Source organism: Herpailurus yagouaroundi, unplaced genomic scaffold, assembly GCF_014898765.1.
Source record: "Herpailurus yagouaroundi ecotype Mexico unplaced genomic scaffold, PumYag 67681, whole genome shotgun sequence".
Lineage (NCBI taxonomy): Eukaryota > Metazoa > Chordata > Mammalia > Carnivora > Felidae > Herpailurus > Herpailurus yagouaroundi.
In genome coordinates this window covers 1,017,248-1,044,860 of record NW_024420481.1, presented here as the reverse complement: position 1 = coordinate 1,044,860, position 27,613 = coordinate 1,017,248, and the positions used below count along the sequence as shown (strand labels likewise).

At 43.0% G+C, this 27,613-nt stretch overlaps 1 protein-coding gene across 2 annotated transcripts in view; it reads right to left on the bottom strand.

Moving 5' to 3' along the window:
• The window catches only part of GPC3 (glypican 3), a 391,248-nt gene that overhangs the window by 195,248 nt on the left and 168,387 nt on the right, over positions 1-27,613 (bottom strand). For both annotated transcript variants that reach the window (XM_040468088.1, XM_040468089.1), the window contains exon 2: positions 4,341-5,035. In XM_040468088.1, the coding sequence (XP_040324022.1) occupies positions 4,341-5,035 (695 nt within the window). The remainder of the gene's footprint in view (positions 1-4,340; positions 5,036-27,613) is intronic.

Here is a 27,613-nt window from a genome sequence, read left to right as displayed (position 1 = left end):
ATAAAAAAAATAGGAATGAATGAAGGCTAATAGCTTTGCTAAGAACTCACTGTCCATTTGGCACTTAGGAAAATATAGTAAAAAGAGTACCGGACTGGGTTTGAGCAAGTACCTGCCACGTGTCTTGAACTCTGCCAGGTACTTTGAACCTATCTTTCAATTAATCTCCATATATCAACCCTATTTTATAGATGAGGAATCTGAGGTCCTAGCTTTGCCATTAGCCATCATTCACTCCTAATCTCTGGGCCTTACCTTATGCTTCAAACAAGGTGGCTGGATTTGTTCCCAGAGGAGTATCAGAATCAACTGGGGCACTTATTTAAAAAAAAATAATTTTTATGTAATGTCTATCCCCAACATGGGGCTCGAACTTACAACCCTGAGATCAACAGTCACATGCTCTACAGACTGAGCCAGCTAGGTGCCCCTGGGCACTTTTAAAATGACAAATTCTGGGGCGCCTGGGGCGCTCAGTCGGTTAAGAGTCCGACTTCGGCTGGGGTCTTGATCTCACAGTTCGCGAGTTCAAGCCCCATATCAGACTCTGTGCCGACAGCTCAGAGCCTGGAGCCTGCTTCAGAGTCTGTGTCTCCCTCTCTCTCTGCCCCTCCCCCACTCACACTCGGTCACTCTCTCAAAAGTAAACATTAAAAAAAAATAAAATGACAAACTCTATGACTAATTCTCCAGCCTCTCCACAGACCTATGGCATCTACCCCCAGGGGTAGACTCTGGGAATCTAACAAGCTGCCCAGGTGATAGTGATGATGAACCAAGTTTGGGAACCAGACGGTTACCACCTCTGGGAGGGCTGACAACGAGAACACCCCAAACATTCAATCCCATGCCTCCCTTGGTATTTGGAGGAAACGAACACTATCTTAGGGAAAACTAAAGCACTAACAGGCCATACTTAACAAAAATTCAACAGCGCCCTGTTCACTTAGAAGACCACCATGTCCCTTGTAATCGGGCGTAAATGGTAGCCAGCAAAACAACTGTGCAAAGTCCCTGTACGGCGGACCTCATGGCACGGCTTGGAGCTAGCTGAAAAGGTTGTCCCAACAGAGCTCAGGAAGAGCATATTTTCAAAGAGGTCTCTCACCACAGCCTAACCTCAAACAGGACAGACTGGCAGGATTTTACATTTTATCACAACAGGAAGGTGAGGGTGCTATAGCAGAACCTCATTAATGCTTTGGTTTTAAATCGGCTTTTGCTTTGGGGCATTCTGCGGGTTTGTTAACATGAATCGAGTTCAGCAGTCTACTCAGCCCTCACTTCCCCTCACCCCCCCCCCACCCCCCCCCCCCCCGCAAATAGCCCAGCCCCTTTCTGGCTGGTACAGAATATGGGCTGGATCGCACCTGGCCAACGATTCCCCCACCCCCACCATTTGGGATATATTACTTAGAGTTGGTGGTCATAAAACAGTAACAAGGCAGAGTTTACATACGCTTGCTGTTCTAGTTCAGGCATTCCCTGGGGAAGGCCGACTTCACGCTCTCATAACCAGCTGGGAGCTGGGAGCTGGGAGCTGGGAGCAATCAGACCCTTAATGGCCAAAACAGAAAGGGACTGCATCGCTGAGCACCTCTGGACAGCCAAACCTTTTCTTCCTGAACGATAATGACATGACATGTACTCCCCCAGCATGCACACGCATTTGCCTGTGTGCGTGTGCATGTGCGTGTGCACATGCCCCCCCCCACGCATGTGTGCAACTAAAATACAGCAGGTTTGGCACCCTGAAATAACTATCCAATTGAAGTTCATGATGACTTTGCAAAATCGTTATGGCGCTTTTACACTTGATGTTAGCCAAAAGGCCGAGAAGTGATCGTTATGGCGCTTTTAGAATGAAAGATTGGAGGGTCTAACGGGAGACAGACTGGCATGGTGGGAATAGGGAGTGCTAGCAGCAGAAGACCTAGGATTCTAGTCCCTCTGGCTCTTCGGTTAATTACATAACTTTGGACCAGCTTCTCTAAACTTGATTTCTTCATTTGTAAATCAATGGGATTGGACTAGCTAATCTCTCATGGCCCCTTCCACCACTCACATTATGGTGAAATGCTCAGGATGGTGAAATTTATTCAGTTACACACCTGTCCATCAACTAGACTCGACCTTTTCAAGACTTAAGAACTGCGTCTTGGGTAACTGTGAATACCCAGCACCTGGCAAAGTGCCATGAACAAAGCAGATGCTTAATAAATGTTTACTAAGGGGCGCCTGGGTGGCTCAGTCGGTTGAGCGTCCGACTTCAGCTCAGGTCACGATCTCGCGGTCCGTGAGTTCGAGCCCCGTGTCGGGCTCTGGGCTCATGGCTCGGAGCCTGGAGCCTGCTTCCGATTCTGTGTCTCCCTCTCTCTGCCCCTCCCCCGTTCATGCTCTGTCTCTCTCTGTGTCAAAAATAAATAAACGTTAAAAAAAAATTAAAAAGACCTTTAAAAAAAAATAAATAAATGTTTACTAAATAAACTTTCATGCCTAGAGCCCAATCACAACAATGCACTTAACCCCTTAGCAGTTCCCCACCCTACTTTTGTGTCTAAAAGCACTTGACGAGAACACATGTTTTTAAGATTAATGATGTCGCTGTGAAGCGACCAATATCAGAGTCAACTTTTACACATCCCCAAACCCTGTCTCTAACGTTGTCTCATTTTTCCTCTTATTCAAGACATTTCCACACCCTGGCCCCCTTGCTTTGTGTCTGACACGCAGGGGGCCCTCAAGCACTAGCAGGCAGGTGAGTTTGCGGACACATCCACTTGTCATTTTTCCAGTTCTGTAAGATTTACTGTTGCATAAGGCCCCAGAATCTGGCCTCGAATTATAAAGCAGTCAAGGAAATAATTAGCCACTGAAGAACACAATCGCTAGATAGGACATTTCTGTTCGTTTTACTATAAAATATTTTCTCAGTAAACGTGTTTTAAATGGCTAACGTTGTGAATGGGGCAATTAGAGCAGCTGCGTGAGTAGCCGTGCTGCGGCGTGCATCATTTCCGTCCTCCTTCCCAGTTTAATTCACCCAAGAAACCAATTACGCCTATCGCTTTGAATTTCCCGAGTTCAAAGATGGACTGAAGGGCCCGGTCTGCCCTCCGCATTCTGGGTAACCAACGGCCCAGAGTCCGCGGCAGTCTCACCGTCTAGAAGCTAAGAGCACGCGTCAACCAACCCAGCCAAACCTGGGTTTGAATCCCAGTTCCCCCACCTCAATTTAACAGCTTTGAGATCCCGGACAAGGTATTTAACTTCTGTTTTAAGTTTATGTATTTACTTTGAGAGGTTCTAACACTAGAACCTGTTTTGTGGATTACCGTGAAACACTGTCAAGTGAACTGGCCAGCAGAGCACCTGGGATGTAGTTGGACTTAGACAGTGGCAGCAGATTACCGGATTTTGCCACCTCCTTCTACGAAGCTGGCAGCATTCAGGAATCGGTCACGACCACCTCAGTGGGATGTGCTGGGAGCTCTTGGCTGTGTGTTCTGCTCCACCTTGAAAAGTGGGTGCGTCCCATGGTTCTGAACGTGTGCACTCTGGCCCCGCTGTCAGAACCGTGCCACCCCCATCACAAAGCCCATCCGAACAGGGTTAGACTGGTGTAACCGAGGTCATGGAAACAACTGCTGGAAACCGTGGACGTTTTGCCTCGCTTACATTCTCATGTAGGGTCAGTTCGTGGATTCTGGCTGGGCCTCTTGTGTTTAAAGTCACAACTCAAAAGGGTCGTGTGATAGACACAATTAAGAGCCCGAGAGTGAAATAAGAATCCGAAACATTGGTGATAACCTCATCGAAGGCAAACCCGATCAACTGCTGAATCACAGCTCTTCCACTAACTAGAGCTGGGTGCCCTTGGGTAAGTTACAGTTTCACTGAGCTTCAGTTTCCCCACTTGTGAAATGGAGGTAATGTGCCTGCCTCCCAGAGTTGTCACGAGGATTGCAATGACTGACAACAGTGGGAATAATAGCTTATATTTACTGAAGACTTACCGTGTACCACGCACACGCTAAATGCACTAACGTGTTATTCCCTATGAAGAAGATATCCTTTTTAACCTCATTTTACGAATCAGCAATACGAGGCCCACAAAGATAAGAAGATTCACCCGAGTTCCCACGGCAACCAAGGAGATGAAGCCAAAATGCAAAGCCAGGCACTAGGACTACGTAGCCTGTGAGATTGTGCAGCCCCTCTATCATCTCTGCCCACCCCCCGATCCTCCCCGCATTTCTCTCCATCGGCACCTGCTGCTGGCCAGGCTGCCACACCCTCATCGGACCCAATTCCTCAGAAAACTGTAGACTGGTACTCACGGTGGTGGTCAGCTTTCTTCCATTCTTCTGGACATATTGGATGGAATCGTGGATCGTTGAAAAGAGCCCAAGCAGCACATTCTCCATGTCGTAGATTCTGTACACGCCATTCACCAGTTCTTCCAGAGACAGAATGTATTCTCTCCAGTACTTGTCAATCTCCACCACGCCTGCCATACAGCCTTGCATGACCACATTGCAGTAGCCACCGCAAGGCTTAACCATCATCAGTCCCTGGCAGTAAGAGCAGTACCACATCCTGGTGAGCATCCGGCCACAGTCTTTACTGAACTTCAGATGATCAGTTGTGTTGATCACCTCAATTCCGAGATTCAGGGCCTGGAGGAAGATCCGGGTGACCTGCAGCGACTTGGAAACCTGGGTCATAATAAGCTTGGGGAAATTCCCAAAGACTTTCAGGTCACGCCTTGCCCCTCGGAGGCACTCGTTGATGTCCGAGGTCGACTCAGGCAGGCCGGGGCTCATGAGCTGGGTATAGATGACCGGAAACAGGCTGTCAAACAAATCATTGACCATGTCGTCCACATTGATGTCAGAACCCAGGATATAGAGAGACACGTCGGTGAAAAATTCACCCACAAACTCAAAAGCTTGCGGGGTCAGGCTCGGATAGTTGTTCTTAAACATGGCGTTGGTGTAATTCTTGGCGTGGCGAACAACAATTTCAAAGGCCTCTGTAAAATAAGAGATATAGAAATGCCCACAAATTAAAGCATGAAAACCCGGGGCGTAATTGAATTTGAGATTTCTCTATCGCTGTGGTGATTAAAGTCCCGCTTGCCTTAAATAATTGACTCATATTCATTTCTGGCATTGCCTCTACTCCTGCGGTTGTCTGCTCCTATAAATCAATTTTCCTTTCTGAACATGAAGTCCAAACTCTGATGTGCACATAAATTCTTAAACACACAAATTGTATTTCAAATGACAAAAGCCAGGATTCGGTTAACGTTTCGGCTTCTCATGAAAATATTGATTAAAAATTGGCTAAATGAGAAGTTATTTCTCTTTCTCTCACTGATTTATTCAGTTACAAAGAAAACGTACTTCAAGACATTTCATTTTTAGACAGAGACAAATATTTGACAACAAACCATATACTTTATAAACTCCCATAACAATTTCAGCCTGTTCAGCCCTGGAGGAGAGAGGCAAGTTCTTAGCCAAGAATAAAAGCTATCACGAATTTAATCATTTTGGGTAGGTATTCTCCAGGTAACTTTAAGGGAGTATCTGATGTACTGCCAGACCTAGAAAATGGAATTTATCCCCAAAATGGGTATCTGCATGGGAAAAAACAATCCATGCCCTTATCTATACATTTGATATTGCAAATAACACCTCTGGTATTTGCAAGATGAACGTTTGGAAGGATAAGTACTGAGCTTCCTTGGTAAAGTTTGCCTTCCACGTGGCTTGGAAGCCTTACGTACTGTACAGAGACCATGAATTCGGGATTACATCTGCTGCCCCTCCCCCTTGGCATAAGGCCCAATTAGTGTCACTGGTTTGAGAAAGAGCGTGGTAAAGTCACCATCTCGTTTTCTCTAAACTGAAACACGCCAGACACAGATGATCTCAAATAATCAGAGTTCCACATTTGTAGGAGGGAAGGGATAACAGCCGTAACAACGGGCCTTTCACAAAATAAGACCGAGTTTAAAAACAAACAAGGGGCGCCTGGGTGGCGCAGTCGGTTAAGCGTCCGACTTCAGCCAGGTCACGATCTCGCGGTCCGTGAGCTCGAGCCCCACGTTGGGCTCTGGGCTGATGGCTCAGAGCCTGGAGCCTGTTTCCGATTCTGTGTCTCCCTCTCTCTCTGCCCCTCCCCCGTTCATGCTCTGTCTCTCTCTGTCCCAAAAATAAATAAACGTTGAAAAAAAAATTAAAAAAAAAATACTAAAAACAAACAAAAACAACCAAGTTTCCAGAGACATTTACAATTAACCTACTACTTTCTTTCACTCCCTTCCAAAGTGCAAAGGTCCATGACCGATGTAGTGTAAATGATGCCAATTCACGAGCCTTGAAAAAGCACATTATTACTACTTTCACACTACTAGACAGACGGTACTCCACCAGCTCCCTGGGATTACTTAGTCCGACATCTCAGTCACCTGTGGCGGAAGTGGGCTCCAGGTTGTGCCACCGCCATCCGCCCCAGATCCCTCACAGGGTAGAACATGCTTGCTAGATTCTTCCCTCGGGCTCATGACACGCCCAGCCACGGTGAGCAGACGCCAGCCCACTTGCGAAAGCTAATCGTCATTTCCATCAACTGCTCATTTGTTCGTCTTGGTTTGTTTCGTTTAGAACGTTAAGCGATGCCTGGAAAGGTGACCCACTTTACAGCAATTTCTTCCCAACCCCACAAGCTACTTTATTCTCAATCCTTGAGTCTAAAGGTTGAACGATGCCATGAGGCCAAGAGATCACCCGGCACAATACAAAGGACCAGTGAGTGAATTCTTTGAAATCATCAGAAATTCAGAGATTTAAAACTCTCCATTCATTTTAATTTCAGCTACCTATCATTTAATGTATCCTAGGCTCTGTGTGAGGTGTCGGGAATATTTAAGTGCTGGGTAGTTGGAGATAAATGATATCCCATCCTTGTCTTAGTCTTATAAGTGCTCACAAGCTGTATGGTGCATACAAAGCATTTCTGAGAATATGATAGTATCTACATTCTACAAAAATCTTCCGAATCTGATACTGTGGTCCCCATTTTATAGATGATGGAACTGATGCTCAGAAGAGTTTAAGCACTTCTCTCGGGTCTCATAGCTGCAAAGTAGTAGCCAGCTCAGACTAGGGCCTCCCAGCACTGGTTACACTCTAGCTGCCCTCAGCCCGACGACCAACACACATTATCCTCAAAATTCTTTGTAGAAAGTTAACTTCTTTTTAAGCTCATTATTTTCCCATTGGCTTCTCCTCTCCAGATGGAAGTGTTAGTTGAAGGAATTACAGCCCAAAGACCCACAAAGCAGAGTCATACTTTCACCTTTGCCTTGGGGCAGCACGAGGTAAGGGGGGGAGGACTGCTACTCTAAAATGAACTCTCTACAAGGCAAATCTCGTCTCTAGCACAGTGCATGTGTTCTCTAATGTGTGAGATATAGGGCAGTCTGTTCCATAGACTGTACTGCCAGAACTCTTCTGCAGAAAGAATAACAACAATGCATATTGCAGGGGGAAAGGGCTCAGGGTTCACATCTAACCTCCAGCTCACATGTGCTCCCTGCTCTAACTTTCACAGCTCAGAATCCACTTAGCACGTCTCTGGGTTGTGCCCAACCCCCTTCCTTCTATATCACAGGACAACAGACCAAACCATAACTGCTCAAGGAAGGCTCCTTGGGGACTTATAGAAACCACCACGAGGTGAAAAGTGACGCTCAGCTTGAGGCTGGCAACTGGAGGTTTCCTGAAATGAAGCCAAGGGCTAGAATTACTGCAAGTAATTCCAGCCCTTGGCTTCTGGGGGGGGCGGGGCTAGCGGGGGGTGAGATAATAATCCACACTTAAGCTAGGGGGAATTTCCTCTGTCTCCTTCCTGGAAAGAAGCCAGGAGTCATGTCCAGGAAAAACTGGAACAATGTAAAAATGAGAGGCATAAAGAAAAATTTGGCACTGAACAAAATTATTTTCTTTACAATATATAAAAAGATACGCTGAGTTAATACACATCCCAATATTGCAAGATTTGTAGATGTGCCCATCATTATCCCGGTCACCACTGTTTGGACACACTCTAGTGTTGTCAACATCCTCCTGAAATTATGGTGCTCAAAACGGGACACAATTCTCCAGATGTGGTTTGATACTGAAGTTTGCAATCAGGCCATGATGTCTCTTTAAATGGTTCAATAACTTCTTCAACTAACCACCCCCCCTGCAACCTCTGGACATACAGTCTATCACTGTAGCAAAAGGACCATCTTCACTTCCGGTAATGATGTTTCTGCATTCAGACCCACACAGAAAGAAATGTGTTTTCACGGGTCTTTTCAGTAGAAGGCTGCATGTGTTTAAAAAGGAGATTATAACTGTGGTTGGAAAAGAGGAACAAGTGAACTTCTGAATTCCCTTCAAGCCCTTAAGAATAGGGCAGCCCCAGGGTTCCTGGGTGGCTCGGTCAGTTATGATCTCTCCGTTTGTGAGTCAAGAATTCCCGCTTGTGATTCTCTCTCTTCCCCCTCCCTCTCTGACCCTCCCCTGTACTCACGCTCTTCCTGTCTCAAAATAAATAAATAAACTTAAAAGAAAGAGAGAGAGAACATGGCAGCCCCTTACAGAAGCAGGTTACTTTCTTCAAGGCAGCTTTTCCCACATTGTAAGAACGGCAACTACTTTATAAAAACTCTTTAAATTCATAGCACAAAGGCCATAACAAGTTGGATTCAAAACTGTCCTTGTTTTTAAGCATAGGTACTTTATTATTTTTTATTTTTAAATATAATTTATTGTCACATTGGCTTCCATACAACGCCCAGTGCTCATCCTAACAGGTGCCCTCCTCAATGCCCATCACCCACTTTCCCCTCTCCCCCACCCGCTATCAACCCTCAGTTTGCTCTCTGTATTTAAGAATCTCTTATGCTTTGCCTCCCTCCCTCTCTGTAACTATTTTTTCCCTTTCCCTTCCCCCATGGTTTTATTTTAAGTTTCTCAAGATCCACATATGAGTGAAAACGTATGATACCTGTCTTCTCTGACCGACTTATTTCACTCAACGTAATACCTTCCAGTTCCATCCACATTGCTACACATGGCAAGATTTCATTCTTTCTCATTGCCAAGTAGTATTCCGTTGTGTATATAAACCACATCTTCTTTATCCATTCGTCAGTTGATGGATATTTAGGCTCTTTCCATAATTTGACTATTGTTGAAAGTGCTGCTATAAGTATTGGGGTACATGTACCCTTATGCATCAGCACTCCTGTATCCTTTGGGTAAATTCCTAGTAGTGCTGTTGCTGGGTCGTAGGGTAGTTCAATTTTTAACTTTTTGAGGACCTTGCATACTGTTTTCCGGAGTGGCTGCACCAGTTTCAAGCATAGGTACTTTAATAGGAAAAGGAAACTAACATTAATGAGGTACCTGCAATGTACATGGAAGGATCTGTGATAAACTTGCTTACATATGTCCTCTCATTGAACTTTAACATAGCCATATGTATTTGGAATTATTTTTATTTGACTGGTGAGGAAACTGAGGCTCAGACAGGTTAAATGGCTTGTACGAGGTAATGCCTCTAATTAAATGTCAGGGCCTGAATCTGAATGTAGGTCAGTTTAACACCACGCCCCTTATTAATTTTACTATATGCATCGCCCTTGAAAACTGGATATTGGGGGGGCTCCTGGGTGGCCCAGTTCGTTAAGCATCTGACTTCGGCTCAGGTCATGATCTTGTGGTCTATGAGTTCAAGCCCCGTGTCAGGCTCTGTGCTGACAGCTCTGAGCCTGGAGCCTGCTTTGGATTCTGTGTCTCCTTCTCTCTCTGTCCCTCCCCCACTGGTGCTCTGTCTGTCTGTCTGTCTGTCTCTCTCTCTCTCTCTCTCTCTCAAAAACAAATAAACATTAAAAATTACAAAAAAAAAAAGAAAACTGGATATTGGGAGACTTGTGGTCTTGGCTTGAACATGTAAAGAGCTTAGATAGAAACTCAACAAACTGAAAATCACCAATTCTTCTTTGACCCATTAAGGGAACTGAGGTCACAGAGCAAACGGCCACCCTGAAATATGGGAGGAGAGGCAAACATAGAAACTCACAGCTGAGATCAGCTTACCTGGAGCAGAAGCCACTGGAGCCATAAACTACTAGGAACATTTTCAGGGTAATTTTGACAAACGCAGGCTGAATGTGGACTTGCTTGACACCTAAAAACTCCTGGGCCCCCAGTATTATGAGGCCCCCCCCCACACTTCCATGGGATTTACCTCCAGAAAACATACAGTGTTCTCATGGTGAAGATCTAAGACAAGTCTCTTTGTTTTTCAGGCAGGGGGAGGAAAAAGTAATAATTTAGACGTCCACTGCTTTCCAAAGGACACGTTACCAAAGCCTAATATACCTGGTAAAAGGGCAACCAGACAACTCTAGCCCCCTCTAGCTCTCTTGTTCTACTGAAAGGGAGAAAACAAAAGCTGAGATAAACTTATGAAGGTCACAGCCCAAGAATTTAGGCTCACTGAAAGCCTAAGATTAATCATAAGATTATAGACCACTTCTATTCCCCCCATAATTTACCACGAGAAAGACAAAGACCCTATTTAAGAAGGAGCTATTAGGGAAACCCAAAAACAACTGGTGAGAAAAAAAAATAGAACAAGGAAACTAGAGAAACCTAAAGCCTCTGGCACCGATGGCTACAACAGACATTAAATAGCCCAGCTCCTAGTCAAATTAACATAAAAATTCACACTAAAATCGCAATTACCTTAGTTCCTATTACCCCATATCACGTCTTAGTTTCAACGATCACAGCCATGCTCAAAGGTAAGAAAAACAGTCTGAAGAGACAAAGCAAACGTCAGAACCATAATCACATACGGCACAGATTCTGGAAATATCAGACAAGGAATTTAAAATAACTATTATCAATATGTTAAGGGCTATAATGAAATAAGTGAACAACATACAAGAACAGATTGAGTAATGTAAATACAAAGACGGAAACTGTAAGAAATATCAAAATAAAATGTTAGAAATCAAAACCGCAAACAGAAATGAATCAGTGAGCTTAAAGAAATGTCAACAGAAAGTTCCCAAACCAAAATGGAGAGAGAAAAAATAAATAGAAAAGCATACCTAAGAACTGTGAGACAAATTCAAAAGGTGTAAAATCTGTGTCATAGCAATTCCAGGAAGAGAAGAGAGAACAGGAGAAGTATTTGAGGTAATAATGGCCAAAAATTTCACAAAATTCATGACAGACACCATGCACAGGTCCAAGAAGCTCAGAGAACAAGCAGGTTGAGTATCAAAATGCCTACTTCTAGGTATGTCACACTCAACCTGCAGAAAACCCAAGAGAAAGAGAAAGTCTTCCAAGATGACAGAGGAAGAAAAATCATCTTACTTATAGTGGGAAAAGCATAAGAATTGTATAAGACAGGGGCGCCTGGGTGGCTCGGCTGGTTATGTGTCCGACTTTAGCTCAGGTCATGATCTCGCAGTTTGTGAGTTCGAGCCCTGTGTTGGGCTTGCTGCTGTTGGCACAGAGCCTGCTCCAGATCCTCTGTCCCCTCTCTCTCTGCCCCTCCCCCACTCCTGCTTTGTTTCTCTCTCAAAAAGAAATAAACGTTAATAAAAAAGAATTCTAGGGGCGCCTGGGTGGCGCAGTCGGTTAAGCGTCCGACTTCAGCCAGGTCACGATCTCGTGGTCTGTGAGTTCGAGCCCCGCGTCAGGCTCTGGGCTGATGGCTCAGAGCCTGGAGCCTGTTTCTGATTCTGTGTCTCCCTCTCTCTCTGCCCCTCCCCCGTTCATGCTCTGTCTCTCTCTGTCCCAAAAATAAATAAACGTTGAAAAAAAAAATAAATAAAAAATAAAAAAGAATTCTATCGAACATCTTGTCAGAAACCATGCAAGCCAAGAGGGAAGTGAAATATTTAGTGTTGAAAGAAAAAAGACCTCATCAATGTGGGATTGTTTCCAGCAAAATTATGATTGAAAAAGGAAGGAAAAATAAAGACCATCTCAGACCAACAAAAATAGAAAAAATTTGACACAGTAGACTCGCCTTGCATAAAATGTTAGAAGCAAATTTTCAGTAAATTAATTAGGTCAGAAAATTAGGTCTAGGTAAAGAAAGGAAGAGCATGAGACAAGGAATAAATAAAGGTAAAATGAAATCTTTTACTTTTCTTTTTTGAAAAAATGATCTGGGGCATCCGGATGGCTCAATTGGTTAAGTGTCTAATGCTTGGTTTCGGCTCAGGTCATGATCTCACAGTTCGTGAGATCGAGCTCCGCATCAGGCTCAGCGCCGACAGCGCGGAGCCTGCTTGGGATTTCCCTCTCTTTCTCTCTCTGACCCTTCCTGGCTTGCTCATTCTCGATCTCTCAAAAAAAATAAATAAACAGAAAATTTAAAAAAAAATTTGTAAAAATTGATGTAATGGGTAACTTCAAAGCAATAATAGCAACAGTATATTTGGATGTAGGATGTAGATGGAACGGGACGGAGGAATAAGGAATACCCTGTTACAAGGTAAAGTCACTACCAGTGAGGCAACATAGAAGGCAGAAACAAAGAAAAGAAGGTTAAAAACAGCCAAAACAAAGAATAAGCACAATGAGTAGAAAGCAGTTAGAAACACAGTGGATACTAATACAATTACATCACTAATCACTATTTTTTTTACACTTTTTTAATGTTTATTTTTAAGAGAGAGAGACAGAGCGAGTGGAGGAGCGTCAGAGAGAGAGAGAGAGAGGGAGACACAGAATCCAAAGCAGGCTCCAAGCTCTGAGCTGTCAGCACAGAGCCGGACACGGGGCTGGAACCCACACACCGTGAGATTATGACCTGAGCCGAAGTCGGAGGCGTAAAGCAACTGAGCCACCCAGGTGCCCCACTAATCACTTTAAATGCGAATGGTTTACATGCACAATTAGGGGCACCTGGCTGGCTCAGTCAGTGGAGCACACAACTATTGATCTCAGGGTTTTAAGTTCAAGTCCCACGTGAGGTAGAGAGATTACTTAAAAATAACATCTTTAGGGGCGCCTGGGTGGCGCAGTCGGTTAAGCGCCCGACTTCAGCCAGGTCACGATCTCGCGGTCCGTGAGTTCGAGCCCCGCGTCGGGCTCTGGGCTGATGGCTCAGAGCCTGGAGCCTGTTTCCGATTCTGTGTCTCCCTCTCTCTCTGCCCCTCCCCCATTCATGCTCTGTCTCTCTCTGTCCCAAAAATAAATAAATGTTGAAAAAAAAATTAAAAAAAAAAATAACATCTTTAAATACACAAATAGAGGTGCCTGGGTGACTCGGTCAGTTGAGCATCCAACTCTGACTTTGTTTCAGGTCATGATCTCACGGTTCCTGAATCTGAGCCCCGCATCAGGCTCGCTGCTGTCAGCACAGAGCCTTCTTTGGATCCTCTGTCCTCCCCTACCCCTGCCCCTCTCCTGCTTGTGCTCTCTCTCTCTCAAAAATACATACATACATACATACACACACACACAAAGTAAAAAAGACTATTAGAGTAAATATAAAAACAAAACCCAAGTCTAGATTGTCTACAGAAAACACATCTTAAATATAAAGATAAAAAGGGATAGAGAAAGATATACCATGCTAACACTAAGAAAAAACTGGAATAGCTAAATTAATTTCAGACTAAGCACTTTGGAAGAAGGAGAACTATTAGGGGTAAAGGAGTCAATTCTACAAGAAGACATAATCCTTAACATGTATGCATCTACCAACAGAACATCAAAATATGTGAAGCAAAACCGACAGAATTGTAAGAGGAATATACAAATCTACAATTATAGTTGGAGACATCAACATCCCTCTATCAGTAACAAATCTATCAGACAGATAATTAGTAAGGATACAGATGAACTGAACAGCACTATCAATCAAATAGATCTCATTGACATTTAGGGCACTTCATCCATCTACAGCAAGATATACATTCTTTCCAAGCTCACATAAAACATTCCCCAAGACAGACCACGTTCTGGGCCATAAATGCATCTTACGCATTTAAAAGCATAGAAATCATACAAAGAACATTCTTAGACCACATGGCTTTAAATTACAAATCAATAACAGAAAGAGAACAGGATAGTATCCAATCATTTGCAAATTAAACAACACACTTCTACATACCACATGGAACAAAGAAGTCTTAAGAGAAATTTTTAAATATTTTCAACTAAATGAAAATGAAACTAAATACAACTCACTGAAATTGGTGGGATGCAATAAAAAAAGAATGAAATCTGGCCATTTGCAACAACACGGATGGAGCTAGAGAGTATAACGCTAAGCAAAATCAGTCAGAGAAAAACAAACACCGTATGATTTCACTCATATGTGGAATTTAAGAAACAAAACAAATGGACAAAGAAAGGGAGAGAGAGAGAGAGAGAGAGAGAGAGAGAGAGAGAGAGAGAGAGAAACCAAGAAACAGACACTTAACTATAAAGAACTGATGCTTACCAGAGGAGAGGTGGGTGGGGGAATGGGCGAAATAGGTGGAGAGGATCAAGAGGTCACTTGTCATGATGAACAGAGTAGTGTACAGAAATGTGAGTCACTATATATTACACCCGAAACTAATATAACACTGTATGTTAACCATACTGGAAGTAAAATTAAAAGCATAATAAAAATGAAAAAAAGAAATTGGTGGGATGCAGCAAAAGCAGTGCTTAGAGGGAAATTTATAGCACTGAATGCATATATTAGAAAGGAAAAAAAGATCTCAAATCAGTAAGATTTCACCAAAGGAATCTAGAGAAAGAAGAGCAATATCAATCTAAAGCAAGCAGAATAATAAAAATTAGAGCAGCAATCAATGAAATGGAAAACAGAAAATCAATAGAGAAATTCAATGAAACCAAAAGCTAGTTCTTTGAAAAGATCAATGAAATTTAAAAATATCTAGTCAGACTAATCCAAAAAGAGAGAGAGAGGAAAAAAAAACCCATAATTTACTAATATGAGAAACAGAAGAGGAGTCATTATTACTGTTCCATAGATATTAAAAGAATAACAACATGATATTTATGAACAACTCTATGGCGACAACCTTGATAAAAAAAAAAAATCGATGAAATGTGCCAACCCCTTGAAAGACAAAACTACCAAAATTTACACAAAGAGAAATCGATAATCTAAATTGGCCTGTATTTATTCAATAAATTGAGTGAATAAGTAACAACCTTCCAAAAAGAAAGCACCGGGTCTAGATGGTTTCACAGGTGAATTCTACAAAACATTTAAGGAAGAAAGGATACCAATTCTCTACAGTGCCTTCCAGAAAACAGAAGCACAGAGAATGTTTCCTAACTCATTCCATGAGGCCATCCTTACCCTAATACCAAAACCAGATAAAGATATTTCAAGAAAGGAATGCTACAGGACAATATCTTTCCTGAACATAAATGCAAAAATCCACAACAGAATTATTAGCAAATCATATCCAGCAAGGTATAAAAAGAATCATAAACCATGACCAAGTGGGATTTATTTTGGATATGCAAGTCTGGTTTAACATTCAAAAATCAATTAATGTAACCCATCATATGAATAGGCTAAAAAAGAAAAATCACATGATCGTATCAACAGGTGCAGAAAAAACATTTGCCAAAATCCAACACCATTTATGATAAAAGCCATCAGCAAACGAGAAATAGAGGGGGCCTTTAAAAGCATATCCACAAAAAATTACAGCTAACATTGTACTTAATGGTGAGAAACTGGAGGCTTTCCCTGTGAGATCGGGAACAAGGCAAAGATATCCCTCTCAGCACTCTTATTCAACATTGTATTTAAAGTCCTAGCTAATGCAACAAGGAATTAACAAAATTCTCTGTGAAGTAATAAGCAATTAAAGCAAGGTTGCAGGATACAAAGTTAATATTCGCAAGTCCATTGTTTTTCCTATTTGTCAACAATAATTAACAGGTATTTCAAACTGAAAGCACAATACCATTTATATAAGCACCCAAAAAAGTAATGCGTAGGTGTAATTCTAACAAAGTATGTACAAGAATAAACGGAAAGATGCTCCGTGTTTTTAGGTAGAAAGACTCAATATTATGAAGAAGTCAGTCCTTCCCAACGTGATCTATAGGTTCATTGGGCTCCCAATCAAAATCCCTGTAAGTTATACTGTGGATATCAATACTAAAGTTCATATGGAAAGGCAAAAGACCCAGAATAGCCATCATGACACAAAAGAATAACAAAATCGAAGGAATGGCACTACCCGGCGTCAAGAACTCCTATCAAGTTACAGTAATAAAGACAGCATGGTATTGGCAAAAGAATAAAGAAATAGATCAATGGAACAGAATACAGAGCCCAGAAAGAGAATCACAGAAAGGACAAAAGCAATTCGATGGAAAAAGGATAGTTCTTTACAACAAATGGTTCTGAAACAACTGGATGCCCATATGCAAAGAAATAAATCTAGACACAGACCTTATATCTGTCATAAAAATGAACTCAAAATGGATTGTCCACCTAAATGTAAAATGCAAAAACTATAAAACTTCTAGAAAATAACGTGTGAGAAGAGCTTGATTGTTTTGGGTTTAGCAATAAGGTTTTAGATACAACGTCAAAAGTCGAATCCATGAAATAAAAAATTGGTAAGTTGGGCTTTATTAAAAGCAAAAACATGTGTTCTGTGATGTTAAGAGGATGAAGAGAAAAACATCTGTTAGGAGAAAGAACAAGGTGCAGACTGAGAAAATATTTGCAAAACATATCTGATAAAGGATTTGTGTCCAAAAGATCCAAAGAACTTTTAAAATTCAACAAGAAAAGCAGCAAACCAATTAAAAATGGACAGCAGATCTGCACAGGTAGATATCTCACCAAATAGAAGATATGCAGATGTCAAATAAGCATGAGAAAATATGCTCAATATCATATGTCATGAGGGATTTGCAAATTAAAACAGCAATGAGATAGTACCACACAACCATTAGAATGGCTAAACATACTATTACCATGCGATCCAGCATTTGTGCTCCTGGATGTTTACCCAATTGGGTTGAAAACTCATGTTCACACAAAAACCTGCACATGAATGATTATAGCAGCTTTATTTAGAATTGCCCCAAACTGGAAGCAAGCAATATGTCCTTCAATAGGATAAATGAAAAGTGGTATATCCATACAATGGAATAGTATTCAGTGATGAAAAGAAATGAGGGGCGCCAGGGTGGCTCAGTTGGTTAAGCGTTCGACTTCGGCTCAGGTCACGATCTTGCGGTTCGTGGGTTCGAGCCCCGCGTCGGACTCTGTGCTGACGGCTCCGAGCCTGCAGCCTGCTTCAGATTCTGTGTCTCCCTCTCTCTCTGCCCCACCCCTGCTCACGCTCTGTCTCTGTCTCTGTCTCTGTCTCCCTCTCTCTCTGTCTCTGTCTCTCTCTTGCAAAAATAAGTGAACATTAAAACATTTTAAAAAATGAGCAATCAAGCCATGAAGAGACAGGAAGGAACCTCAAATGTCCGTTTCTAAGTGAAAGAAGCCAGTCTTAAAAGACTATATACTGTAGGATTCCAACTCTTTGGCATGCTGGAAAAGGTGAATCTATGGAGACACTAAAAAAATTAGCAGTTGCCTGGGATTTGAGGGTAGAGATGGAGGGAGGGGTGAATAGGTGAAGCACAGGGCTTTTTGAGGGGGGGTGAAACAGTTCTGTATGATATTCTAATGGAGGATGCAGGACATCATACATTTGTTAAGGCCCACAGAACTGTGCAACTTGGAGTGAATCTTTTTTTCAACGTTTATTTATTTTTGGGACAGAGAGAGACAGAGCATGAACGGGGGAGGGGCAGAGAGAGAGGGAGACACAGAATCGGAAACAGGCTCCAGGCTCTGAGCCATCAGCCCAGAGCCCGACGCGGGGCTCGAACCCACGGACCGCGAGATCGTGACCTGGCTGAAGTCGGACGCTTAACCGACTGCGCCACCCAGGCGCCCCAGGAGTGAATCTTAATGTAAATTATGGACTTCGGCTAATAATAACGTACTGATACTGGTTCATTAATTATAACAAATGTATTACACTGACGCTAATAATGGTAATAATAGAAGAAACTGCGTGCAGGGGAAAGGCAGAACTCTGTGCTATCTGCCTGAGTTCTGTTTAAATCTAAAACTGCTCTAAAAAATACTAATTTTTTTAATGAGAACAACCGTACCTTGGAAATTAGTCCTTGATGGATCTAGTAACTAGAACCACTGGAAAGTGTTAACTCACTCTCTTTTCTTCTTCAATGTGCTTTGGAATTTCTTTCATGAGTTAGGGAGTTTTAGCATACAATAGATGCCATATGGCATCAATGTAATTTTAATTGGGAAAACCACCAGAAAAAGTTAATGGACCAAAACATCCAAATAGGTAACACATTTCAGTGTTATTTTTGAATACGGAATGGTTTTTTAAAACTCAGCCACAGAAAAATGTGTTTTCTAGAATACTTCATAGAGAAGACACTAAAATGGTTGCTCCAACTTCTGTTGGGTTTTCCTGGCATTTTACGTTCCACGTTAATTTAACTAGAATTGACCAAGCTTCGAAATCAGTTGCTATTAGATACAAGACATTTATTTGTGCAGGCCCATGACCAGACTCTAAATGTATGTAGCCTTCCCTTTTAAGTTTTACATACTAGGCTTCCAAACACGAAGGTATGTCAATTCGAAGTCAAGAAATAAGTGGGAAAAAATGAAAGTAACATATTTTTCAAAGGCTATGACATACATCATTTCATAGATAGGCAGATACACACACACACACACACACACACACACACACACACACACACACACAGATTTCCTCCCAAAGGCTCTCACAGACCAGAGAAGACAATTAAAATGATTGATTTAAAGAATCCTCAGAAATGAGAAATGAATATCCTTAACTACTTAAAACCACACGACTCTGCAGTTGGCCACCCCATTGCTACATTAACCCAATTCGCTCTTCTCATTTACCCTCCTCGAGCTTTTCTGAAAAATGAGTTTGTTTTAACCTTCTGGACACGGGGATTCATGTATCCGATCATTTTTCCCTCTTCACATTTGTTGCTAGAAAACACAGATGAAATTTATGGTCCACCTCTACCAGGCCCAATAAATTTCAAGTCATGTATCTGTCTCATAACCTTAGTCCTGGCTCCACCTTCCTTTCTTACCTGTATTTTCCCCTATGCCTGATTATTTCTATGCATTTTGGTTGCATTGTATCCTGCTCTTATTGTGCACTTTTATAGAGCACTGTAAATTCTTTGGGGGACAAGATAGGGTATAAATAAATAGGTAGGTAGATAAATAAGAAGGTGGAGGGGGAGAGAAAGTATACCTACCCCTTCGAGACAAAATATCACTTCAACAATGTACTCTCATGAGTTCAAATAGCAACTATTGAAACATTTGTATTTATAAATGGCCAGACCCTTGTCAGGGACTCATTAGTAGTCCAACACTCTCTTCCCCAGCAGTTGTCAGGGCCCAAGTTTTGACGTACGTACATGGTCCCTCTAAAATCTTTTATCCTCTTATCTCTTTACCATATCTTAAAAATTTTGGTCGAATGTATATAACAACTTTAAAATTAGGTAGGCACTAATAAGGCTGGCTTTCATCACAGCTCAGAAGACATATGTCTGCCTTCACATTGGATTCAGGAACAAGCCACCCTTGAGAAATTAGGAAGGTGGCAAAACAGAAGAATGTAAGGGGAACTCCAGACAATTTGTCTTGCGGAAGTCACTGGGGATTAGGAACTCATTTTACTGGGAACATACCAAGAATAGCTCTCGTTCTTATAAGAGAATATTGTGGGCCAGCATTTTTCATGCTGGACCATACCTTGCCCTATCATCTTGATGAGCTAGTTCTGTTCTAAGGCATGATCCTTAGACTTCTTTCATTCTTCTCTATCGCCCAGGCTTTCACGTGAATGAGCCAACTCTTGGTTCATTAGGAAATAATTCTCGCTTGCTCTCCCCCTCGCTTTCGCTCTCCCTCTCTTCCTCTCTGCAGGCACTGGAGAGAGAGAGAGAGAGAGAGAGAGAGAGAGAGTGAGTTCATACTTATTCAAGGTTCCCAGGGTGAAGAAATGACACCTACGAAAAGAGATAGTTGGCTCATATTCTTAGGTCTGGTAGTTCACTCTTTATGAAAGAATGCCCATTAGTATCCAAGGAAGTGGATTTCTACAGTTTCTCTGAGAATCCACAATGAACAGTCAAAAAGTCCCCAGGGCACCCCAAATCATTCCACTAATTAAAATCTTTTTTTATTTTTTTAAAAATGTCCTTCTCCAAGGAGTTTATGAGGACAGGAAATGGATAACTCCAAACAGTCATGAGAAGAACGGCTTATGTCTTAGCTAGACCAAAAAAACACTAAGACATTCTAGGTCTGGTTATTGTCTTCTCAACTTGTGAAATTTTCTTTTTATAGCATGTGACCATAATTCCATGAATCAAGGCTAAAGAGTTTCTTCTCTGAACCACCTACTATTACTAACCATAGCTTAGGAAAATAAAAATAGGCTTTTGAAGACATATGAAATGAAAGATTCTTCTCCATAAAGAGGGAATGGCTTCATTTAAAGGTTTCAATGCAACCCTTCTGGTAGTGCTTTTATCTAATAAAATCCTATATTTCTTTTTCAATAGACCTTTAGATATAAAAAAGAAAGGGCACAACTAGGGGGCTTTTGTGTTGTCAGGGCAATTAATGTGTTCCTTTCGCACAGTCTTGGTCTTAGGCAGTAAATGAGTATCCTAAGAAAGGTCAACTGACAATAGCTTATGCAACCATTGTTATCGGAAAGAACTGTGTCTGTAACCCGTTATTAAGGATTTCCATTGCACTTTGTATTTCTGGAAGTGCTTCAGAGCCACTAATGAGAACTACATGATCTGAGTTGACTTAAAATTTATACGCACTCCTTCCCAAGGCCTTCTTCATGCATACGCTCAACAAGTACTCACTGAGCACTCTTTATCACGATTTTCTTTTCACTTCTTACACCTAGAGAGCCATGAAACTACTATCTACTCCCTTGTGAAAGATAAGGTAAATCTTGGATAAGAGATCCCAAGCCCCAAAAGTTTGAGCTATTGTTCCTCCTGATGAACCATAACATAGTCTCTTAAGAGATGTGTCCAAACCGAATGTCAATTTGTTTGGGATCTAAATTATTGCAGGCCTCTGATGCTATGGGAAGTCAATAATATTAACTACTTGCTAGAAAACTATCTGAAGACCACTTTTGAGGCGTCTCTGCTGTATCATTAGGTTGACTGCGCTTGTACCAAACTACATTTTCTCCATTTAATATGTACCAAATGCACACGATCTGCCAGACTGTGAGTAAAGCATGCTAACGAAATGGTCCTCATGCCCTAGAGGCTTGCAAAAACCAGCTATGATAAAGTATTGGATGGCCTATTTCCTTTGAAAAGCATAAAATACCTTCTAGATATGCAAGTACGCTGTGTTCAGAAAATCCATGACAGCCTAAGTATACACAGCATACATGGGAACACAAGCACCATAACTGAAGCGATTCATGTCATTTCAGAGTTTTGAAATTTGTGTTCTCATTTGATTCTCCTCCTTACCTATCAATGAAAGTAAATCAAAGGGTACGTATGGTGGGGGCACGTGCATGCATGTGTGTAAATAGCAGTTACGGGAAATGTTATCACACCCGCTTCCCAGATAAAGAGCCGAAGCTAAGACTGGCTCTAAGGCATGTAGCTACCTGGTGGCTGGTGACGGCAACGAAACACAGGACTCCAAAAAGTGCAATGTTTTCTTGTTTCGGTTTGGGGTTTTTTTTGCCATTATATCCCTTTCCTTTTAGGGAAAATATCAGATAGCACTTAAAGACCGGCTTTAGGTCTACAAAGAACTAGCATCCATGCAGCAGTTTCCTCTGCCAGGCAGTATCTCAAGTGTTCTGTGTGAATTAGTTCGTGTATTACCAGACCCAGCCTACGAGGTGGGCGTACTATCGTCTCTATTTTACAGATAAGAAAACTGAGGCACAGAGAGGTTAAGCAACTTGCCAAAGCTCACACCATCAGTAAACAGAAGAGCCAAGATTTGACTTCAAACAGCCTGACCCCAGAGCTGACCCCATGAAAACTCTATGCAATAGTGCCTTGAGGTGTACGTGGCTTCTCTTTTTTTTCCCCTTTTCCTTTTCTTTTTGGCTCAGCTCTAAAAGGAAAAAAAAGACCCTTAACATTTCAGTTGTTGGGCGGCCCTGGGTGTAGTGGACATTTTAGGAAAATAACTCCGTCCCCTGGGTGAGATGTGAGGAATAGGGCAAAAGTCTGAATGATTCCAACTACTTACCAAAAATGGTAATTCCCCAGGCACATGCTGCCTGCAGGGCCATAGAGCCAAGATGAAAAGGAAATTATAAGACAACAAGTGGAAAAGGTCAATCCTGTGCATTTCCTAGGGGTTACTGATACGGGTATGAGAGCTCAGAGCTCTCAGCTCTAATCATAAAACTATGGTATTTAATTGCAAAGCTAGCCTTGGCGAAAAGGCCAGGCCCCCCCTTGAGCCACAGTTTCTTCAAAGCGCTACTGGCAAGAGCCACACTAGAGGGCCAGGGGACTCAGGAAGGCTGGCTTGATTAACTCAGGGGAAGAGCTGCTCAGGTGCACCCGACGGGACCACGGCTGCACCCAAGCATCACCACAGGGACCACGGCAGGTGGGAAGGAGTGGAACACCCGCCCAGGTCAACCACGTGGCTTTCCCCTAAGCCTGTCAAAAGGAGGGAATGTTTTATTTTCGGCAAAGCGCTCTTATATTCTTTATAAGAATGTCTTATGTCGTATATAAACGCTATAAAATGAATCTCTGGGACGAAGGGTTGAGCCTGACACAAGTCAGCTGGTTAAGAAAACGGGAGGGTTATTCCGGACACATCCTCGGGGAAGCTGGGCATGCTCTCGGTTCCCCTCACTTTACTCACACTGGCCACCAAGCTGGGGAAGCAGCCACGGGGATGTGCAATTGCGACCTGGCTGCTGGAAAGTTTGAAAAGCGCTGGATGCTTCTCACAAAGGCAAAACTGTTCACAGGCAGAAGAAGTGTCTCACGATTTACTGAGCATTGAGCTTCTCCCTCCAGTAAAGGGGACCCCATCCGTGGGCTGTCTCAGGAATCAAGCTTTTCTTCCTTCTTCCCGCCTGTCTCTGACAATCTCTTTTGGATACTGCCTTTCTCTTGTTTAACGAGAACATTACTGGGGCGCCTGGGTGGCTCAGTCGGCTAAGCGTCCGACTTCAGCTCATGCCATGATCTCATGGTTTGTGGGTTCGAGCCCCACGTCAGGCTCTATGCGGACAGCTCAGAGCCTGGAGCCTGCTTCGGATTCCGCGTCTCCCTCTCTCTCTGCCCCTCCCCTGCTTGTCTTCTCTCTCTCTCAAAAATAAATAAAACATTTAAAAAAATGAAAAAAAAGAGAAAACTATTGTTACACATCCAAAAATGTAGTGTGTATGGTCTATGATTTCTTTTCTCCTTCGTCTACCATGTCTCCTCCTCCTTGTCTCCACCTTGGTTTCTAGATGAAGAACCAATTCTACTGACACCTAGAATGGTGAGGCAACAGTCGAAAAAATACTACAGCACCAATGTAATCTATAAAGGCAAGCCATCTGGTCTCTCTAGGCCTGGACAGATTATTCAGTGGCACCTATTTGCACCAAACCAGCTAAAATTTTGAGGCTTGCTATCTGAATTCTGGCCTGTAGCAATAACTGAAGAGTCTAACACCCACCCTAGTGCAAATTCTGAGAAGTGGGTTAGAAAAACATCAGCTTTATTGAAAACTCAACTGATTTCTTTGTTAAATGCTTTACATAAAGCACATGCAACAGTTCCTCGTAGCAAATGAATGCCACACACGCAAGAGTGACAAAGGAGTGACACTGGGGCCCACGAGGGCTGTCTGTACTGTATTGTAAAGCAAACACATGTGATGTTAATGACTAAGGCTGAGGCGGCCTCATGAAACTTGACCTTCTGGACAATCCTGAACAGCTGATTATTTCCACAAAATGTGGAAATGGGCTTATCAGGAAGCTACCAAAATGGAGAGCCAGGGATCGAAATGATCCTAAAATTACAACCTGGAAGAAAAGCGGGTGTGGTCAGAAGGCCGAGCCCCCATCACACAAGTAAGTATAAATGCTTGATTGGGGGCGCCTGGGTGGCTCAGTCGGTGGAGCATCTGACTTAGGCTCAGGTCATGATCTCGTGGTCCGTGAGTTCAAGCCCCGTGTCGGGCTCTGTGCTGACAGCTCGGAGCCTGGAGCCTGCTTCGGATCCTGTGTCTCCTTCTCTCTCTGCCCCTTCCCTGCTTGTGCTCTGTCTCTCTCTGTCTCTCAAAAATAAATAAATAAATAAATGTAAAAATATATACATAAATGCTTGGTTCCTTTCGACTCCTCCATCTTGCACTCGACAAACACAACTCTGTATTTAAATCTTGGAGCGGGTGGGGGGCAAGGGGTGAATCAATGGCAGACAGTTCCATCTGGACAGATGGACAAGGGCCCGGATAAACTCTCAAGGTTCGATCCCTGTGAAGGGAACATCTGGGGGGAAGGAAAGCCAGCTGTTGGCCAGGCCAGCCCCATTTATGCCTGCTTCTGGTACATGCACATTTCTGCGGATCAAAGAAAACAGCACCTAAATTACTAAAAGGCCTGGGCATTATTTTCAAATAATGCTCGGGGTGATGTGATGTCTAAAGTCGCTTTCTGCCAGAGGACCTCTGCCACAGTGCTACATTCAAGAGAGCTTATTTTAAATGTGCATTTTAAAAATGGGACATGGCTGTAATTTGGCAATGCGCCTGGAAAAAAGCTGATTTCGCGATTGGGCATTTTAAAGAAAACCTCGGAAATATAAGTTACAGTCACTTTCCGTAATGAGGCCTTCTCATCCTGTTGCCTAGCACTCTCTTTAAACATGCCTGGGGGCCCTGTGTGCGGGCCTTGGGGGGCAGTCCCGATTCCAGCGCAAGGGAAGGCAGCACAATTGCACTGTGTCCTCTTCCACGGACCTAACTGGCCTCAGCCAAGCTACAAATGCCAGCTCGTGGGGTCTACAACAGTGGAGCTGACGTCGCTGAAAAATCTATGTGCTTAAAGAAAGAGAGACAAGGGGCAACCCCGCAAAATGTTCTTGTTCCAGTTGGAGAGGTGTGCCACAAACGGAAGAATTAAAATGCAGTTTCGTCGTTTTCCAAAATCTGCCTGTGGAAGTCACTAAGGTCAATGCCGCTGGCCCAGAATGACTGAAACCAAATTAGAGATGTGCGTTGTTTTCTGTTCTTTCTTGGGCTTTAAGTTCTTTGGGCAGAGAGTGGGGAAGGAAATACCGGTGCCGGATTGTCCTGGCACACCGTATCAATGGCTTATTGGAATATTGATAGAAATGATGCCCAAATCGCCCCTGTGATTGGCTCAGAACCACCCAGCCCCATTCCTAGAACGAGTTATGACTGCCCGTATGCTGACAAATTATAACATGCCTCTTTTCCCTATGTCCCTTCCCTCCTCCTGCATTTAATTTTCAGTCTCCCTTCCATGTGCCTCTCGAAGAACGCCAAGGGAGGTCAGTGAATGTTGCCGTAACAAGAAAAAAACAAAAGAGAAGTTTGTCTGCCATTTCTCAGAGCTTGCTGGAGTCAAAGCACAAACGGGATACAGTACATTGTTTTTAGCCAAGGGGTTATGTGGGTCAGCTCGCACACGAGCTTGCCAACTTGTTTCCACAAAAGGAGCTGGGCCAGATGAGAATGTTAATTTATTTGAGCAGACATATGTCAGTATTGACCACAAAGGAAGGTGCTAGTGCATCCTGCCAGTGCACACCCACACCAAGAAAGGTCTGCTGCTGACAAGGGACCTGGTGCACACATCTCCCTGTGATCGGGCCCAACCCAACTGGAATCATGTCTCTGTCATCAGCTCAGTTTGGCTCATGTTATCATCATATCCCATCCCCCACAGAAATGCTACGTGCCCCCTTTTCTTTCAATTAAGTTTAAGAACGCCATGGCATCCCTGGAGCCAGTGGTGACATTGACAGCCCAGGTTGAGTACCCTTGGTTAATGTGATGCCGCAGATCAGTTCTGTAACGAAAACTCAGGGACTCATATCATCTGCGGTAGCACAGGCATTTGGACCAGGCACTATTCTAAGCCCCTTATGTTTATTACTTCAGTTAGCCCTCACAACCACCTTATGAGATAGGGTTTTGTTATTATTCTTCCCATTTTACAGATGAGAAAACGGAGGTTCAGAGAGCTGAAGTAACTTGCCCAAGGCCACACAACTAGTAGGTGGTGCAGAGCTAGAATTCAAGGTGAGGTCGGGCGCCTGGGTGGCTCAGTCAAACGTCTGACTTTTGGCTCAGGTCATGATCTCCCAGTTCGTGAGTTCAAGCCCCGCGTCAGGCTCTGTGCTGACAGCTTGGAGCCTGGTGCCTGCTTTGGATTCTGTGTCTCTGTCTCACTCTCTCTCTCTCTCTCTCTCCCCTCCTTCTGTGTCTCCTTCTCTCTCTCTCTCAAAAATCAACGCTAAAAAAAAATGTAAAAAGACAAAAACAAAAACAAAGTGAGATCTATCTGGTTCCAACACCTGAGCTCTTCAGCACCTCTCTCCAGTGCCCAGTGTGGGAGCCTAGAGTGTTTCCTTGGAGAAGGAGAGGGGAAGGTAGTTTGAAATGGCATATTCGCTGTCACTCATATGTCAAACAACAAAAAATGAGAACAAGAGATTTTCATTTTTATTCTGTGGAATTTTTGAAAGAAACAGAGGGAGCTACTTCTAGGAAAGTGCACTGGGTTCAGACTCGAGTACATGTTTCGCCCAGGGGTGGATCCACATCAACCAAGATCAGAAGGCAATCTCTGAAACGAAAAAATGCCTAAGGTTTGGAGACTCAAAACTCAATGTTGACAAGGTCCCAGATTGATTGAATCCATACGCTCAAACCCTCCAAAGACTGTCGAATCAAAGCTGAATACGAGTGTACCAATTTATAATGACAAATGTAAGTCACAAAGACACAGATCTTCACATAATCTCCCTACTTGTAAGCACCATGGAAAGCCAAATTATAATCCAAAACTTGCTTAACAAACATAGAATCGATGTCAACTCAAGTTCTAAGATTGCAGCGTTTAATAATAGCATCATGCTAAACTGTATCTCTAGAGATAGGATACGACAATACCATATTAAAACAATAGGTAACACTTATTGAGGGATTTACTATGTGCCGGGCACTGTGCTCAATTCATAAATTATCTCCTTTTATTCTCATAAAGGCCCAATGTGGTAAGTACCATTAAGGAAATCCCCATGTTACAGATAGAAACGGAGGCTTTGAAAGGTGTGGCCACTTGCCCAAGGTCATAAAGCTGGGGAGCGGTAGGCACGAAACAGGAACCCAACTCATCCGGGGTGTGGGAACCCATTCG